The sequence below is a fragment of the Elephas maximus genome, chromosome 24 (assembly GCF_024166365.1).
Source record: "Elephas maximus indicus isolate mEleMax1 chromosome 24, mEleMax1 primary haplotype, whole genome shotgun sequence".
Lineage (NCBI taxonomy): Eukaryota > Metazoa > Chordata > Mammalia > Proboscidea > Elephantidae > Elephas > Elephas maximus.
Window position 1 is genome coordinate 14,792,600 of NC_064842.1, and position 16,989 is coordinate 14,809,588.

Below are 16,989 nucleotides of genomic sequence, written 5' to 3' on the forward strand. Positions count from 1 at the left end.
AACAGATTAGCAAACATTAAAAAAAAAAAAAGGAAAACGATATTCTTTGTTTACAAAGGTACAAAATGGAAGTTGATACAGCATGTCTGGGGATAATTTTGGGAACATACATTGAGATTTTAAATAAGATGTTTCTTTTGATTTAGAATTCTGCTCCTAATAATTTATCCTAAGGAAATGAAATTTTTATTGGTATGTTGCTTCTCTTTCTTTTAATTGATATGAGAATGCTTTCTATATTAAAAAGTAAAGAGGTCTGGAGCAAGATGGTGGAGAAAGCAGTTCCATGCTTTCAACGTTCCATTAAAAAAAACAAAAACCAAACCTGTTGCCAACGACAGGATTCTGACTCATAGTGACCCCATAGGACAGAGTAGAACTGCCCCATAGGGTTTCCAAGGAGCACCGGTAATTACAACTGCGGACCTTTTGGTTAACAGCCATAGCTTTTAACCACTATGCCAACAGGGTTTCCATAGATACGCCAAAAACAACAAGCAGAAACTGGCAGAGCCAATTTTGTGAGAATTCTGTAAGCAGTCAAAGGTTTACAGCAACTAAGAAAATGCTAAATCAAGAAAAAGACGACTTCAAAAGGGTAGAAAAGCTTTGGTTGCCTACATGTCTGAGCCCTACCCCATCCCCAGCTTGGTGGTTATCTTAAAGCAATACTAGCCCACATTTCCACAGAGGGATCCTGGTCTATGATTGTAGAGAAAACAAAGCTTCATAAATTATTTTGTGTGTCTATTCTAACCTGTCTGGAGACTATCTGAAGGACTGAAGCAAGGCAGTCTTTTCTGTGTGGCCTCAGTGCTCATGCAGGGTAGAAAATCATCAGGCAATGCCCAAAACTCTAACCACCTGTAACCACCTGGAGCTAAAGATTGTGATTAAGACATACAATAGGAGCCCAATGACTGGGAGGAGAAGCCTGGTAAAAATTTTCTTAAGGAAGTTAGAGTGTTCAAAACTACCATGTAAAAGGGGAAAATGAGAAAGCCACATGAATGCCCATGGCAAGAAAATACCTGAGACAGCCTTATGCTTTTACCTCAGGCTAATCCCTAGCCTCAGTGTAATCATGGTTAAGTGTTGAAGTAATGCCCTGGCACACAGCCAATCTGCAAGAGGTTTTCTTGCCACCCAGCATTCAAGAAAATCTCCATAAAAAACTAGCTGAATGCAAGCTAAGAAACATAGGCTTCACTGTCCACACATGATCAGGAAGGCATTGTTTTAAAAAATAGGGGAAATCACTAAACAAATGGACTACTGCAGCTTTCAACATTAAAAAACAAACCAACAGCAAACCCTAGGGAAAGAGGAGAAATTAAATTTCAGATTTATCACATTATCATATTCAAACGTCCAGTTTAAAAAAAAAAATCACAAGACATACAAGGAAACAGGAAAAGATGGGCTATTAAAAAGAACAAAATTAAGTGACAGAAACAGCCCCTGTAGAAGCCCAGATAATAACTTCCTAGACAAAGAGTTTAGAACAGTGGTATTTATGTGTTCAAAGAGGTAAAGGAAAAAAATGGGCAAAGAACTAAAGGAAATCAGGAGAACAATGCATGAACAAAATGTGAATATCAATAGAGATATAAATTAAAACAAAAAACCAAACAGAAATACCAAGCTGAAAGGTATAACTGAAATTAAAAATTCACTGAAAGGGTTCAACAGCAGATTTGAGCCGGCAGAAGAAAGAGTCAACAAACTCAAAGACAGAACAACTGAACTTTTCCAGTCTGAGAAGCAAAAAGAATACAAAGCCTAAGGGATTTGTGGTATACCAGCAATTGGACCAACACATGCATTACAGGAGTTTCAGAAAGAGACAAAACAGAGAAAGGGACAGAAAGAATACTTGAACAAATAATGTCATAAAATGCCACAAATTTGATGAAAGACTTGAATCTACATGTCCAAGAATCCGAATGAACTCCAAGTAGGAAACCCAAAGAGATCCTCATTGGGACACAGTATAATCAAATTTCTGAAAATCAAAGATTAAAAAAAAAAAAACTTGAAAGCAGCAAGAGAGAAGTGAATCATCACATACAAACCCAAAACAAAGCTGTTGCCATCAAGTCTGTTCCAACTCATAGTAACCCTATAAGGTACAGCAGAACTAGTCCATGGATTGCAGTGTCATGGATTGAATTATGTCCCTCCCAAAACATGTGTATCAACTTGATTAGGCCATGATTCCCAGTGTTCAGTGGTTGTCCTCCATTTTGTGATTGTAATTTTATATTAAAAGGATTAGGGTGGGATTGTAACACCACTCTTACTCAGGTCACCTACCTGACCCAATGTAAAGAGAGTTTCCCTGGGGTATGGCCTGTACCACCTTTTATCTCTCAAGAGATAAAAGGAAAAGGAAGAAAGTGGAGAGTGGGGACCTCATACCACCAAGAAAGCAGCACCGGGAGCAGAGTGCATCCTTTGGGCCCAGGGTCCCTGCACCTGAGAAGCTCCTTGATCAAGGACAAGGACCTTCCTCCAGAGCCAACAGACAGAAAAAGCCTTAACCTAGAGCTGACACCCTGAATTTGGACTTTTAGCCTACTTTACTGTGAGGAAGTAAATTTCTCTTTGTTAAATCCATTTGCTTGTGATATTTCTGTTATAGCAGCACTATATGACTAAGTAGCTAAAGTGAAAGGAAGAAATAAAGTAAAAGAGCTGAACAGAAGATTTCAAAGGGTGGCTCAAGAAAACAAAGTTTAATGAAACGTGCAAAAACTTGGAGCTAGAACAAACCAAAAGGGACAAACATGCTCAGCATTTCTCAACCTGAAAGAACTGTAGAAGAAGTTCAAGCCTTGAGTTTCAATATTGAAGGACTCTGTGGGCAAAATATTGAAGGACGCGGGAAGCATCAAAAGAATATGGAAGGAATACACAGAGTCAAATACAAAAAGAATTGGTTGACATTCAACCATTTCAGGAGGTAGCATATGATCAAGAACCGATGGTACTGAGGGAAGGAGTCTAAAATCCACTAAAGGCTTTGGCAAAAAACAGGTCTTCAGGAATTGACGGAATACCAATTGAGACATTTCAACAAATGGATGCAACGCTGGAAGCACTGACTCATCTATGCCAAGAAATTTAGAAGACAGCTGCTGGGCCAACTGACTGGAAGAGATCCATATTTGTGCCCATTCCAAAGAAAAGTAATCCAACAACAACAAAAAAATAGCATGCAGAAATTATCAAACTATCAATTTTGCTGAAGATATTAAAAAATGATTCCAGCAGTACATTGACAGGGAACTACCAGAAATGCAAGCCAGATTTAGAAGAGGATGTGGAATGAGGGATATCATTGCTGAGGTCAGGTGGACTTTGACTGAAAGCAGAGAATACCAGAGAAATATTTACCTATGTTTTATTGACTATACAAAGGCATTCAACTGTGTGGATCATAACAAATCATGGATAACATTTCAAAGAATGGGGATTCCAGAAAATTGTGTTTATGGAAAACCTGTACATAGACCAAGAGGCAGTCATCCAACTGAACAAGGGGATACCGCGTGACTTAAAATCAGAAGCGGTGTGCAGCAGGGTTATATCCTTTCACCATACCTATTCAATCTGTATGCTGAGCAAATATGCGAGAACCTGGACTATATGAAGAAGAACAGAGCATCAGGATTGGAGGAAAACTCATTTACAACTTGCGTTATGCAGATGACACAACCCTGCTTGCTGAAAGTGAAGAAGACTTGATGCACTTACTGATGAAGATCAAAAACTACAGCCTTCAGTGTGCATTACACCTTAACATAAAGAAAACAAAAATCCTCACTACTGGACCAGTAAGCAGCATCATGATAAACAGAGATAATTTTGAAGTTGTCAAGGATTTCATTTTACTTGGATCCACAATTAGCTCCCAAGGAAGCAGTGTTCAAGAAATCAAACAACGTATTGCTTTGGGAAAATCTGCTGCAAAAGACATCTGTTGTACATAGAGTTCTGTCGTACATAGGGTCACTATAGGTCAGAACCAATTCAACAGCACCTAACGACAACAAAGTGTTTAAAAGTAAAGATGTCACCTTCAGGATTAAGGTGCGCCTAACCCAAGCAGTGGTATTTTCAGTCATCTCGTGTGCATGTGAAACCTGGACAATGAATAAGGAAAACTGAAGGAGAATTGATACGTTTGAATTTTGATGTTGGCGAAGAATATTGAATATACCATGGACTGCCAAAAGAAAAACAAATCTGTCTCGGAAGAAGTACAGCCAGAATATTCCTTAGAAGCGAGGATGGCAAGACTTCATCTCACATACTTTGGACATGTTATCAGGAAGGACCAGTTATCAGAAGGAATCAGGAGAAGGTTATCAAGCTTGATAGAGTGTCAGCAAAAAAGTGAAAGACCCTCAAAGATATGGATCCAAAAAAAAGAAGGCCCAAACATAGGAACAATTGTTAGGATGGCACAGGACCAGGCAGTGTTTCGTTCTGTAATAGTGTCACTATGAGTCAAAACCAACTCAGTGGCACTTAATGACAACAACAATACTACACCGTTTTAATTATTGTATCTTTGTAGTAAGTTTTGAAATTGCAAACCGAGAATTTTTTTTCAGACGCTGACAAGCTGACTCTAAAATTTATATGGAAGAGCCAAGGTCCATGACACTCCTGAAGAAGAAGAAAAACTGGAAGATGATGAGACCTATAAAAACAGTTGTTATAAAATTAGAGTAAACCAGTGTGTTATTGTATAAAAAGATGGCAATTCTAAACTAATACATACTTATGACATAATCTAAAAATTGATAGAATTCCATAGAGAAATTGAAAAATCAGCAATTATAGTGAGAAATTTTATTGCAATCGATAAAACAAGCTAATCAAAATAGTAAGAAAGTAGGAAAATTGAATGACATAAGGTTAATCTGAAGGAGATATAAATAGACCCTTACACCCATCATCTGGATAATATGCATTCTTTTCGAGTAAGCATGGATAATTATAAAAATTGACTATATAGTACAGAATTAAACAAGACTTAACATATTTCAAAGAATTGGCATCAAGACCATAGTCTTCTAGAAAGGCAAAGAAAAGATATATATTTGAAAATTTTAAACTCAATAACTTGTGGGTCAAAGAATCAATCATTTGAAAATGTGAAAATACTTAGGACTGACCCATTATGAAAATATTATATATAAAAAATAGCACTAAAGTGGAATTCAGAAGTAAGCATATCATTTTAAATACTCATGTCATAATCAATGATTGATATTTAGTAAGCTTAGCATCCAACTCAAGAAAAGAGAAAAAACAATAGTAAATATATACAGAAAACAGATGGAAGATAATAATAGCTACAGTAGAGAGAATCAACAAAAGCAAAAGCTAGCTATTTGAAAAGACTGGTGAAATAGTCAAATCTCTGGCAAGATTGCTCAAGAAAGAAATAAGAAGGTAAAAAATAAATGTAAAAATTCAAAAAGTGGCCATAACAATAGAGCAGTTTCAACATAATGAAAGAATACTATGGACAACTTTGTGCCGATAAATTAAAAACCTTAAATGAGCAGTTTCCTAGAAAAATGTATTTATCAGACTGACTCAGGGGAAGAGAAAACATGAATAGACTTATCAGGGACCTGAATTTCTGCACTGCTGTCCTTAACCTGATATATGTTTTATTTCATGGTTGTAGAAGGAAGGAAAGAGAGTGCCAGCAACAATGTTCCCCTTTAATAAGGAGAGTAAAAGCTTTTCTAGAAACTCCTCAGCACCTTTTTCACTTTGATCGTTTTAGCCAGATAAAGTATTTTGACCACTTTGAGCAGAAATAAATTATGGGAAAATGGCAAACAGGACTGCCATGATTGTTTACATCAATCATGATCCATCACATTGCCAAAAACAAAGTTGAGATTTTATCAAGAAATAAGGAGTGAACGGATATCAGATAGGCAAAACTGCATGTACTTCAACATATAGTTATAAAGAACATTGTATTAGTTAAAAAATCTGTACAAACACAAATGATTTCAGAGTCGAGTTCTATCAAATCTTCAAGACTAAATCATTCCAATCTCTCTCGTTTCTCTCTCTCCTCCTCTGTGTGTACGTGTGTGTACGTGTGTGTGTACGTGTGTGTACGTGTGTGTACGTGTGTGTATGTGTGTGTGTGCGTGTGTGTATGTATTCAAACATGTATATATGAATTCAATACACAACTGAGGTAATATTTATAATCAGTGGGGACATCATTATTTAATTCACTGTGTAATTGCTGTTCTCCTATGTGAAAACAGAAAAATGCTTACCTACACAGAAATAAAATTCCAAATGAATTAAAAATCTAAGTGTAAAAATAAAACTATAAAAATACAATAATATTTAGGGACAGATAAAACAAATATACAATAATATTTAGAGGCATATTTTCAGAGTGAAGAAGACTGCAAACCCGAAAATCATAAAACAAAAGATAATAGAATTTTCCTATAAATAAGAACATATTTATGCAATAATTACCACAAAGTTAAAAACAAACAGTAGTCTAGAAGAAAATATTTATGACATATAGGAAAATTAGTTACTACCCCAATATAAAATGGGCTTCAAAAATGATTATGAAACAGTCAGACAACTAAATAAGGAAATGAGTTAGGGCAGCAGGGAAATTGGTAGAATGATAAATACAAATTGCCAATATACGTATGAAAATATGTTCAACTTTTAGTCAAAGAAGTAAAAGTGATAACAATAATAGGCACCATTTTTTCTCATCAAATTTTCAAAACTTGATAGCTAATACATTTAGTGTTAGCAAGGATGTAGAGAAACAAACATTCTTACACTTTGTTTATGGAGGTGTTATTGCCACAACCTTTTGCAAAGAAATCCAGTAGAATTCATTTAAAAATTTAAGTACATGCAACTTTTGACCCATAATCCCATTTCCAAAAATAAATCTGTTTATAGAAGGAAATTCACTAGAGCGTAATGACTTATGTCCAAGGATGACAACTGCAGAGTTTTAGAATACGAATAAAAATTGGAAAAAGCCTGGGACTTACCTTCCCAAAGAGGTTGTCTATAGGTGGTGGAAATTCAGAGAGCTTCTGCTTACTTTTTGTGCTTTTCCGTATTATTTGAACATTATACAAAAGGCATATACTCTCTCTGCAGTGAAAAAAAGAAACTAAAATAAAATAATTTTCTAAAAGGAAATGTCCTGGAGCCACAAGTCAGTTACATTATACTATGCCGGTTATGTGTTAGCCTTTTCAGCCACAAAACCTTCTGTCTTTCATATTTCTGCCACTCAAGAAGGCATATTGATAGTGAATTTGAGTTGGGATGTGTCATCAAATAAAAGTTAAAAAATTATTGATTGCACATTTTAGGTTTTCCAACTTGATGGCTCTGATGCAGCAGATATTGATGGTAATATTTTTGAGAAGGATGTGGAAAAAGATGTTAAAACTCCAGAAAATCAGGGTAAGTGTTATTATTAAAGTCAATAAATATGATTAATTAATGTAGAAGAAAAACTTTGAACAAATATGAGCTTTACTCCAATTGTTAAAATACATTTTTATTAGTGATATTTTGTTCTTGTACCATTCTTTCCCTCATGTGTTTATTTAAAATCTCTATAGTATTACCAAATATTATGCTATAAAAAAAATTTTTTTTCTACATATGTATATAATTATGTAATATAATTTGTAAGTGTTATATAATTTATGAATTTATAAATGACCATTAATATCTCATAAGAACCAGTTAAATATCAATGATAGAAATAAATAATGGTTTGAGAAGCAGCAATGCCAACATACAGTAGGATTGCCTCTGAAGTGGGACTCCAGTCTGTACATTCTCAGGCCAAATCATCAAATCGACCCAAGCAGATTCATCTAAAATGAATTGTATACCTATTATATACCAGTCACTTTGGTATGTGCCAGGGGACAGAGGGCGTATATGAGACGGTGCCTGCTCCAAAGGAGCGGACGGCTTGCTGGAGGATCACCAACCATTGCTTTCACCACTCTAGGCTGAACCTCATATCAGCACATTCACCAACAGTACATTTGTAACCCAGACATTGAAATGAGATTCTTGTGGCTGCTTCTTTCTTAGAATTCCTGAATTTTTGTGTGTCACTTTTTTCACATCCGATTGGGAGAGATGGTAATTGGGCATACTGAGTTTTCTTCATGGAGCTTTAATACAATCCATTCAGAGTCCCATCGTAGCAGGAGTGGTGGCTGTATGGATCCTAGCTCTACTCTCCTGTTCTTCTGAGATCCTTCAGTGTCTTCCAGGTGGTTAACTATTCTCTGTCTACATAGTGACCCATTCACATCTCCCCCATGCTGGCTCAGTAGATTTTCTAAAATCATGGAGCAGGATGGTGGGCATAGAATGTGGAAAGAGGAGTAAATGGGTTCCCAGTATGAGACTCTAAATGCTAGATATTCAATTCTTTCCTCAAAAGGGAATCTATTTCTCTTTGCTGTTTCCTGGCGCAGCATCTCCAAAAAATATTCCTGGGTAGAAGGAGAAAATGCACAAACCATACTATTAAGGAGAAGAGAATATCATGGATCTTTTTCTATCCAAATTTTAAATATATATATCATGTATAATTCAGCAATCTAAGAATATCTAAACATCGCTTAAAGAGTTATTAAGTATATGGTTTGAACATTTATTCATATTTAATATTGGAGAATACATATTAACACATTCACTCATGTTTTCTAAGAGGTCATTTTTTATCTTAGTTAGAAAGTGTTTTCTAAATAAAATAGAATATGTGCAAGATTCTAGTGAAATTATTCTCAGCTACATTAAAAATATTTTTCTGTCCAGGCTTTGATTGGCAGTGGATTATTTTAGATGGTCCAGTGGATACTTTGTGGGTGGAAAATCTAAACTCCATGCTAGATGACACTAGAACATTGTGCCTAGCGAACAGTGAGAGAATAGCTTTAACTAATAAAATAAGAGTGATTTTTGAAGTGGACACCCTCTCTCAGGCCAGTCCTGCCACCGTCAGCCGATGTGCAATGGTCTATATGGTAAGTTTCCAAAATCAAATTTCATAACAAATAAGATGTGCTGTTTAGGATAATAAGGCATTATCTACAGCATTTTTTATGTGTATTTTATTTTTACTTCTGGTCCAGGACAGTGAAACCAATAGTTCAGAATCTGTGTGTCCCCCAAAGCCTCATAACCCTGAAATGAATATAAGTGTAATTACTACTGTTTTTAATACTACTCTTAGTAATTGGAGTGGTCAGTATTTTCCAGAGCTGTGAATAAGCAATGCTTTCAACAGACATACTAGGCTGCTGGTGTGAATTTTTTTTTCACCACTCAGGACTTGTGAGAAACATTACTAAGACAGTGGTAAAGAGGTCATAGATCCAAAAAAATAAGTGTTTTCTATACATATAATTATCAGCCATGATTAGCCCTATGCTCTACTGCTGTAGTCTGTTCAACTGAACTTGATAAATAAAGCTAACTCTACGGCTGACCCTCTGGGCTAGCAGTTCCCCTCACCACATCCCTGTACAGAATCCCACGTCCGTATACAGAATCCCCCAGTTGCTTATTTTCTTGTAAAGCCACAGTTACAAACCATCAGTCATTCCAGTGAAAAGTAATTCTTTGCTCTGTTTTTAATCATTCTCCTTTTAATGCATGATGATTCGAAGCCATATTTTTAAGTATTATTAAGTATCACAGGAATTTAGTAAGTAAAACATAAGTAAGAAAATAGGAGGGCGCTATATTTTTATTTATTTGCTTAAAATTATCTTGTGCTTTTTATTAGGATCCTGTTAATCTGGGATGGAAGCCTTACGTTAAATCATGGCTTTTGAAAACTTCTAAAATTATGAGTCAAACAGGAGTGGATTGTCTTGAATTCATGATTAAAAAAAGTGTTACAGATGGACTACAATTTCTGAAGAAGTATCAGAAATTTCAGCCATTTCCTGTACAGGACATAACAATCATCACAACTCTCTGTAGAATTCTCGATGCTTTCTTTGAATTCATGAGCAAAAATGGAGGCTTTGGACAAAGTGAGTTTTTCCCCTTAAATCACGTTAATGATATTGTATCTTAGCTGGTAAATGCTGATTATTTATCACCTTCTATTTGATTTTTATAAAAGAAAATAAAGAAAGGAAGGCCACTTTCTTACTTCCAAGAAAAATTCAGGATATTTGGACCCACAGCAGACATGCATATGAAACAAACTAAAAAACATTTATAGAAAAGATATCAATAAATGTAAATTAGTATTGTACATAAATGTTGATGGGTCACAAAAAAAAAAAAATGAGTGTAGAGAATCCTTTTAGGGTCTCTATTAGGTAAGAATGCTTTTGCCATTTTTAAAAGATTCTTAGAAATAGTGGAAGAAACTGTCCAAAATCCTAGGTTGAGCCTGGAATTATGCAAAGGTATAAACATGGACAGTACTGAAACATATGTAAGAAGACAGCAGCAGCAAATTCAGAAAACAGTATAACATTATGGCTAAAGTCATGGGCTCTAGAGTCAAAATGCCTACATTCAAATACTGGCTTTATTTGTTCCTGATAAGAAGAGAAATAAGCACAGGCTTCCAACTCTCTCTCCAAAACCCAAAACTGACACGAAAATTGTGACAAATACCTGGGGTGACATAGAATGCTTGGCCGGGGGGGGGGCGGGGGGAGGTCAGTAGTCCTGAGTAGAAGAGAGCTGGGTGCCATGAATGAGAGATAAGGTGGGGAAAAGTATTTAAGTTTGCCCTTTCTCCTTCACCTCATAGCTCCAAATAGGCTATTGTCCTTCCTATTGCCAATAAGGAAACCCTGGTGGTGTAGTGGTTAAGTGCTATGGCTGCTAACCAAAGGGTCAGCAGTTCGAATCCACCAGGCACTCCTTGGAAACTCTATGGGGCAGTTCTACTCTGTCCTATAGGGTCGCTATGAGTTGGAATCGAATTCCCAATGAGTGCACCACAGCATGGAGCAGTAACACATCAGAGCAGTAGCAAAATATCATGTTGACAGTAAAGCCTGACTGGGGTAGGAAGCAGGTAAAAACATATTTCCTCCTATTGCCAGCCCCCTTCGAATCTTACAGCCTAAGCGACTGAACAGAGAAATAGAGTGTCCTTAAATAAGAGCTAGTTTACAGATTGTTAACATACAAGTTCTGTGCCTTGAAGAGTGTCCGCTCCCTCCCCAGAAACACATTTTTAAATTCATCAGAAGTGCAAGTCAGGGCCTGAGATTTAGTTCCTTATCTCAGGTATATATCATAGGCTGAGGCAGTTATTAAAAAAAAAAAAAAAATTGCTGTCAATTAGGTTCTGAATCATAGTGACCCTATCGGACAGAGTGGAATTGCCCTATAGGGTTTCCAAGGAGCAGCTGGTGGGTTCAAACTGCCAACCTTTTGGTCAACAGCCGAACGCTCAACCACTGCACCACCAGGGCTCTGAGGCAGCTATTAGCAACAGAAAAATAACATGAGTTCTGAGAAATTCAACCACTGTAAAGGAAAAGGGAACAAACTGAACAATTTATACCAGATAAAGTAGAATTATTAGAGCAGACAAAATATAACTCAAAATAAAAATATTAAATATTCTTAAAGAGAAAAGAGAATACTGGAAAGAAAGCAAGAAGAGGAAGTTAAAAAAGAATCAACTGAAGGTTAAACGTAAAAAAATTAATAGTTAAAATAAAGGACATGATAAATGAGTTGAATGCCAGAATGGTTAGCTGAATAATTCAGAAGCCAGTCAGAGAACTCTCCCAGAATGCATCAGTATGGGATAATGAGATTAAATACTATGTATACTTAAATATATATAAGTGTGTATATATACATACATGTACCAACACAGAGTTGACAGATGCATAAGATAAAAGTTTAAGTATTAGCATCCATATAACATAAATTCCAGAAAGTAATTAATAAATGAAAGGAGGACATACTTCAAGAAAGAATTACCAAGGATTTAATAAAATTAGAAAAAAATAAGCTCTCAGATTGAAAAGAACCCTGGAATATTAAACAAGGTAGAAAAGTAAAAACCCACACCTAGAAATGGTATATTGGTATGTTGTCCCACAGCTCTTGGGTGTTATATTTGTTATTGTTCTCATTATTTTTCTCTTTGTGTTGACATTTGGATAATTTCTATTGACTTATCTTCCAATTCACTGATGGTTTCTTCTGCTACACCGTCTTCTGTAAACCCATTGAAAGAATTCTCATCTCTGATACTGTGTTTTTTATTTCTTGCATTTCCATTTGACTCTTTTTTACAAAAATAATTTTTCTCTCTGCTGAAATTCCCTATTAGTTTATGAATGTTTTCTGCCTTTTATATTAAATCCTTTACTAGTTTAATCACCAAATCCACTGCTGTCGAGTCAATTCCAACCCATGGTGACCCTGCAGGACGGAGTAGAACTGCCCCATAGGGTTTCCAAGGTTGTAAATCTTTACGGAAACAGACTGCCACATCTTTCTCCCACAGAGCTGCTGGTGGGTTAGAACCATCAACCTTTTGATTAGCAGCTGAGACTTTTAACCAAGGCTCCAGTTTAATCATAGTTATTTTAAATTCCCTATACAATTCTAACATCTGGACCATCTCTGGGTATATTCTACTAACTGCTTTATCTCTTGGAAATGGGACTTTTTTCTTATTAAGTGCTTATTTATGTGTCTCATATTTTTTAATTCAATGCCAGATATTGTGTAAAACAATAGTAGAGACTGAGGTATATCATATTTATACCTATAAATAGGCATGCCTCATCTGCCAGACTGTTGGGATGTGGGGGTGTGGGGGAGAGTTTAGTCGATATTGAGCTGGGTTCAGAATTTCTTTTTACTGTAGTTACCTTTAGTGCAACACACACTTCAAATTCCTCCGGTGGACTGCTGCTACCTTGTGTTTGTTTCGAGGCCTAGAGCCCCAGAATATCATTCTCCCTATTCCTGCTCCACTTCAGTTTTTTGTAGACCTTGCATACCTGCTCCACAGAGAGTATCTCTTTGTGTACTTGTGCCTTCCCCAGCAATAGTTTGCTGTGGTCTGTTACTTGATGTAAGGCTCATACTGGGGACAGGGGATATTTCCAGGTTCTCTTGTTCCAGCTTCATTCTACGGCAGGTTCAGTAACCTGAGCCTCAGGTATGGGATTTCTCAACAAAGGAAAAATTATTGAGATTTAAGAATATTGAAGACAAAAGGAAGGTTCTAAGAGAGAGAGAGAGAAAGCCTACAGAATAATATGAGTAGATTAACAATTTTCTCCATAACAATGCTGGGTTCAATAAGAAAATGAAGTAGCATCTTCAAAGTGTTTTATATTTGGCTTATATGCCATTTATAGGTAGGAGGTAAATTAAAAATAGTCTCAGATATACAAAGCCTAAGAAAATTTGACACACAAAGACCCTCCTTGAAACACTTTTCTATTATAAGGAATACATCAAAGAAAATTATGAAGTACGGAAGTTAAGTATGATTTGAAAATTTATAAAAACTTAATACTATTGAAGTAATCAAAAACACCTCTCAGAAGTATATACATAGCAATCCAGAAATAAAATTCTAGACAATTTCAACATGAAGTGGATAGGAAGGGAGGTTGTTGTTCAAGGAGAGACGAGAGAATAGTGTTATTTGCATTTTACCAGGAAGGAAATAGCAGTGAAGATTAAAAGTGATAGGGAAAAATAAACATAAGTAGGGCTCTTAATATGTTAGGGTTAAGCCTTGGAATAATAATAGAATGCTTAGCTTTCAAATATATAGGGAAATATTTGATCTTTACAATTGAAAGTAGGAAAGAACAAAAAAGAAATTTAAACAACAGCAAAAAAAATAAATAAAATCAATCCAGTGTAGCAATAAAAAAAAAAAAACCATTGCTGTTGAGTTGATTCAGACTCATAGCTACCCTATAGGACAGAGTAGAACTGTCCCATAGGGTTTCCAAGGATCAGTTGGTGGATTTGAATTGCCAGTGTTTTGGTTAGCAGGCTCAATGCTTAACCACTGCTCCACCAGGGCTCCAATGTAACAATAATTACAATAAATATAAATGAATTAAGCTCTTCATTTAAAAGATAGAGATTCTTTGACTGGATTTTTAAACACAGATCTAGTGGGGTTTTTTTCCTCTCCCTACATGCATTGCCCTAAAAGCAAAAAGATACAAAATGCCACTTTGGTAAACACTTTGACAGATCCTCCAAATGTTAAACATAACATTACCACGTGACCCAGCAATTCCACTCCAGGTATATACCCAAATAAAATGAAAACATATGTGCACATAAAAACTTGCATGCAAATATATGTAGCAGCATTATTCATAATAGCCAAAAAATGGAAGTATTTCAAATGCCCATCACTGATGAATGAACAAATAAAATGTGATATATCCAGCTTCTGGAAAGATGGCACATAAGCAGTTCTATACTTCCTTATCCCTGTGGTATCACCGAGGAAAACAACAAAAACTCAGCTCTTTAAGGTCTCTAAAAAAGTAATCAGAGAGTTGCAGCAACTGGACAGACTCTAAATCAAGAAAAAGGCTACTTTTAAATGGTAGGAAAATGTTTCTACCACTGGTAACCTTCCCCCTCCCCACTTCTGCAACAGCAGTGGCTGTGATAGTGGCAGCTGTGGCAATGGTGGACCATGAACTGCGCTCACAGAGAGGGGGGCATTCTTTGATTCTGCAGTGTGCAGAGCAGACTTTGCGTTAACTGGCCAACTTTTTTTTATGCTTGTTGTAGTCCATCTAGGAGTTACCTGAAGGATTGAAGAGGGCTGATCCTCCCAGCTTAGCCAGCTTCCCCAAGATCCCATAGGATGGGAGGAAGCAATGAACAACACATGCCAGCTGTCAAAGCTCTTAACCATCTGTGACTAATTAGCGTGATTGAAGAATTTAGTAGGCTTCTAAGGGCTGAAAAAATGCTGATGTGAGGGTTTCTTGCAGAATTTAACCCTTTCAAAAGCACTGTGTATCTGGGGAAACTAAGAAATCCATATGCACACACCCAGCAAACAACCAGTGCCATCGAGGACTCAAGCACAGCAAAATGTACACATACCAAATACCTTAGTGTAGCCTATGGTTTCACCTCAGAGTGGTCTCTAAGCACAGATCCACATTGCAAAGTCTCAGAGAGAGAGGTTTTTTTAATGTTGTTTCTTCTTTTTTTCCCTTCTTTTTTCTTCTCATTATTCCCACCCCATTCCACCCTACCCCCTTTTTTTTTACTGGAGTACAAGGAAGTCACTTTTGAAACACTAGGTAGACGCAGGCTGGGGAACAGACTCCTTGATACCCACATACATCCAGGAGGATGGACGTTCATTGCAAAAATAGAGATTTCTGAGGAGACTAACTACTACAGCCTTCAAAATTAAATATATATTTCCAAACCCTGGGAAAGGGGAAAAATCCAAGACTCAGAGCTAGCAAATTATAATATTTGAATGCTCCTGTTTCAACAACAACAAAAAAAAATCCCAAGACATACAAAGAAATAAGAAAGAATGGCCCATTGAGATGAACAAAACAGAGACAAACTATCACTATTGAAGACTAAAGGAAATCAGAAAAGTGATGCATGAACACATTGAGAATATCAATAAAGTGATAGACACTATAAAAAGGAAACAAACAGAATTACTGGAGGTGAAAAATAGAATAACTGAAATGGAAAATTCTCTGGAGAAATTCAACAACACACATTGGAACTGGCAGAAGAAAGAATCAATGAACTGAGGATAAGGTAATTGAAATTTTTTAATCTGAAGAGCAAAAAATAAATAAGTATCAAGAAATCTGAGTAAAGCCTAATGGAATTGTGGGACACCATGAAGTAAACCAACATATGCATCATGGGAATCACAGAAGGAGAAGAGAAATAGAAAGAGACAGAAAGGATATTTGAAGAAATTAATGGAGGAAAGTTTCCTAAATTTGACAAAGGATGTGAATCTACACATCTAAGAAGCTCAACAAACTCCAAATACAATAAACCCAAAGATACCTTCACTGAGACACATTGTAATCAAGCTCCCAAAAACCAAGGAGATGAGAACCCTGAAAGCAGCAAGAAAGAAATGAATTTTCACAGGTAAATAATCCACAATAAGATAATGGAATATTATCCAAACACAAAGAGAAATTAAGTTCTGAGACATATTACTACATGGATGAACGTTTAAAACATTATGCAAACTGAAAGAAGCCAGTAAAAAGCCACATACTGAATGATTCAATTTACATGAAATTTCCAGGATTAGCCAAATCTTTAAAAACAAAGTATTTTGGTGCTTGCCAGGAGATGATGGAAGGGAAAAATAGAAAGCTAATGCTAACAGATACAAATTTTCTTCTTGGGTGATATTCTAAACTTTGATGGTGGTGATTTTACATAACTGTGAATATACTGAAAAACAATCGTATACTTTAAAAAAGTGAATGTTGTAATATGTGAATTATATCCTAATAAAGCTGTTATTTAAAAAGATACAGAGTGGTTGAAATACAGGGATAGAAAAAAGATACTCAGTGTAAATGTTAACCAAAGAAAAGTAAGTTATCCATTTAAATGTCAGCAAATTTTGATTTTAGGATGAAAACTGCCTTAAGCAATAAAGAGAGATACTATTACTTGTAAAAGACAGATTAAGAATATACTGAAATATATATTTATATTCCCAAGTAGCGTACAAAGAGATTCTTAACCTTCTGCACCTGGAGGGCAATGACAGATGAGGTCCAGGACTTAATAATCAGAGTATCCAAGCTTCAGAGAATACTAAACGAGCAACCCCAGCACTTAGAATGGAGACGTATGAGCAATTATCATTCAAAATTTTGAACCTTCAGACTCATTTCAATCCTCTGA

General features: G+C 36.0%; 1 protein-coding gene across 1 annotated transcript in view; it reads left to right on the forward strand.

Moving 5' to 3' along the window:
- DNAH14 (dynein axonemal heavy chain 14) overlaps positions 1-16,989 on the forward strand; it is a 379,927-nt gene that overhangs the window by 190,474 nt on the left and 172,464 nt on the right. The window contains exons 39-41 of the mRNA XM_049867924.1: positions 7,413-7,506; positions 8,890-9,098; positions 9,863-10,115. Coding sequence (XP_049723881.1) covers positions 7,413-7,506; positions 8,890-9,098; positions 9,863-10,115 — 556 coding nt within the window. The remainder of the gene's footprint in view (positions 1-7,412; positions 7,507-8,889; positions 9,099-9,862; positions 10,116-16,989) is intronic.